This window comes from Myotis davidii, unplaced genomic scaffold, assembly GCF_000327345.1.
Source record: "Myotis davidii unplaced genomic scaffold, ASM32734v1 scaffold732, whole genome shotgun sequence".
Lineage (NCBI taxonomy): Eukaryota > Metazoa > Chordata > Mammalia > Chiroptera > Vespertilionidae > Myotis > Myotis davidii.
In genome coordinates, this window is record NW_006284349.1 from 596,834 (window position 1) to 598,628 (window position 1,795).

Here is a 1,795-nt window from a genome sequence, read left to right on the forward strand (position 1 = left end):
GAGTACCCGCCACCCCGGAACGGGCCTCTCCCCCAGGAGTGCATCCAGAAGAGGGGCGTGGCCCAGCCCCAGGCCTGGGTGCGGCCCTGCGCCTCCCCGAGCAGGGAGATGGTCACCCTGGAGGAGTTCCTGGAGGAAAGCAACCGGGGCTCCCCCACCGCTGTGAGTGACCCGGAGTTCTCTCTCCCCTCGCTCCCCCTTCCCTCGCTCCCCTCAGATGGACAGGCACCAGAGGCAGAGACCTTGACAGCGAAGTCACAGAGAGGGACAGAGGGACGGGGCCGGGGGCCGCGCAGCCTGGCTGCAGAGCTGGCTTAGATGGGGGAGCATAGCCCCTGGCCAGAAAATGACCGTGCGCGGGCCGCCAGCCCAGACCTGGGAGGCTGTTTTCTCCATCTGACATGAGCGGCAGAAACATAATGCCAGCAGGAGGGTGGGAGGTGTGTGCCCACCCCTGGAGCATCCCTGCAGGGGGCCGGCGCCCACGTCCAGAGCTAGGATCTTCCGCTCCGGGTGTGGCAGAGCTCGGAGCACCCGCTGACTCTGACTCCTCATTGGCAGAGGTTTCTCGGGGAAGGGCCAGGTGGTAAACGTTTCAGGCCGTGCAGCCTCTGCTGCAAACTCCACTCGGCCGCTGGGGCAGGTGGCGGGCCAAGGCGTCTGTCCATGAAAGTTTTTAATCATTTAAAAATGTGAAAACCATCCTTCGCTCACAGGCCAGAGCGGCGAGCAGGAGTTGGCCCGCAGCCCGAGCTGGTTGAGTGCCGCTCTGCAGCTCTGGCCCTGAACGGCAGTGGCTATAGGAAACCCTCGTGTCTCGGGGTAGCGTTCCTGACGCTGCATGTGTGCCTTGTAGTCTGACTTCCTGCACGAGCTGGTGGGTCCCTGCACGGATGAACTTACAGTTGAGGGCCTCGGAGGATTGTAGGGCTCCAGTAATTCTGTCTCGTTCCCCTTACACTTACACAGGTGAACTTTCTCTGGCCACATAGTAAATCCTACGGCCTGCTTTAGTAAAGTGACACAGAATACAAACTACTTATTCAGTAGATGTTTATTGAGCAGGACTATGTTTTAGGCAGCACGCAGGATGCCTGCTCTCAAAGACACCAAGTAAACCAGCTCATCAGCAAGTTTCATCACATACTTGCTTGGTGCCTGGTCTGCTGGTTGGCCCTGAAAGGAAGTATATGCATGGCCTCTGCCCTCCCACCATTTCTGTTTCTGTCTGCAAAGCACTATGCCAGGGGCTGGAGAGAAACAGAAGCCCTGCCCTCACTACGTTCACAGTCTGATGCTGAGGTTCTCAAACTCGGGCGGGTGTCATGCTCCCCTGGGCTGCCTGGACACAGGCTGGACCCCAGGAGCTCTGGGGTGGGGCTCCCCTAGAATCTGCATTAGACAATGCCCTATCTTTTCCAGCCTAAATGGGACCAAAACAACCTCACTGCAGGAGTTGGTTGTGGAAGCTGATGCTCAGCTCCTGAGATCCACTCCACCTTCCTCCATCTTCCCAGCGTGTCCCCGTCTGCCCCCCGACTAACCTGACGCCTCCCCCGCTCCCCTGAGCAGGCCTGAAGGAAGCGGTAGTCACAGCAGTGCCCGCACTCAACGCCTCCACTCCCTGAGTGTTGTTGGCTGGGAGAGGGTGGAGGGGGTGTCCTAAGAGGAGCCCAATGGGTGGCCAGAGAGGGTGGACTCAAGCAGATGGGTGTCAAAGATTTAGACAGGCTGAGAGAGGAGACAGCTGCAGCGTCGGACAGCTGTGGGTTCAAATCCCCGATCTGCCACTCTC

General features: G+C 59.3%; 1 protein-coding gene across 1 annotated transcript in view; it reads left to right on the top strand.

Annotated features, from left to right (window-relative positions):
- Positions 1–1,795, top strand: part of CCDC88C (coiled-coil domain containing 88C) — a gene marked incomplete at its 5' end in the record, with an annotated part of 133,104 nt that overhangs the window by 125,311 nt on the left and 5,998 nt on the right. The window contains 1 exon segment of the mRNA XM_015571294.1: positions 4–162. Within this exon segment, the coding sequence (XP_015426780.1) occupies positions 4–162 (159 nt within the window).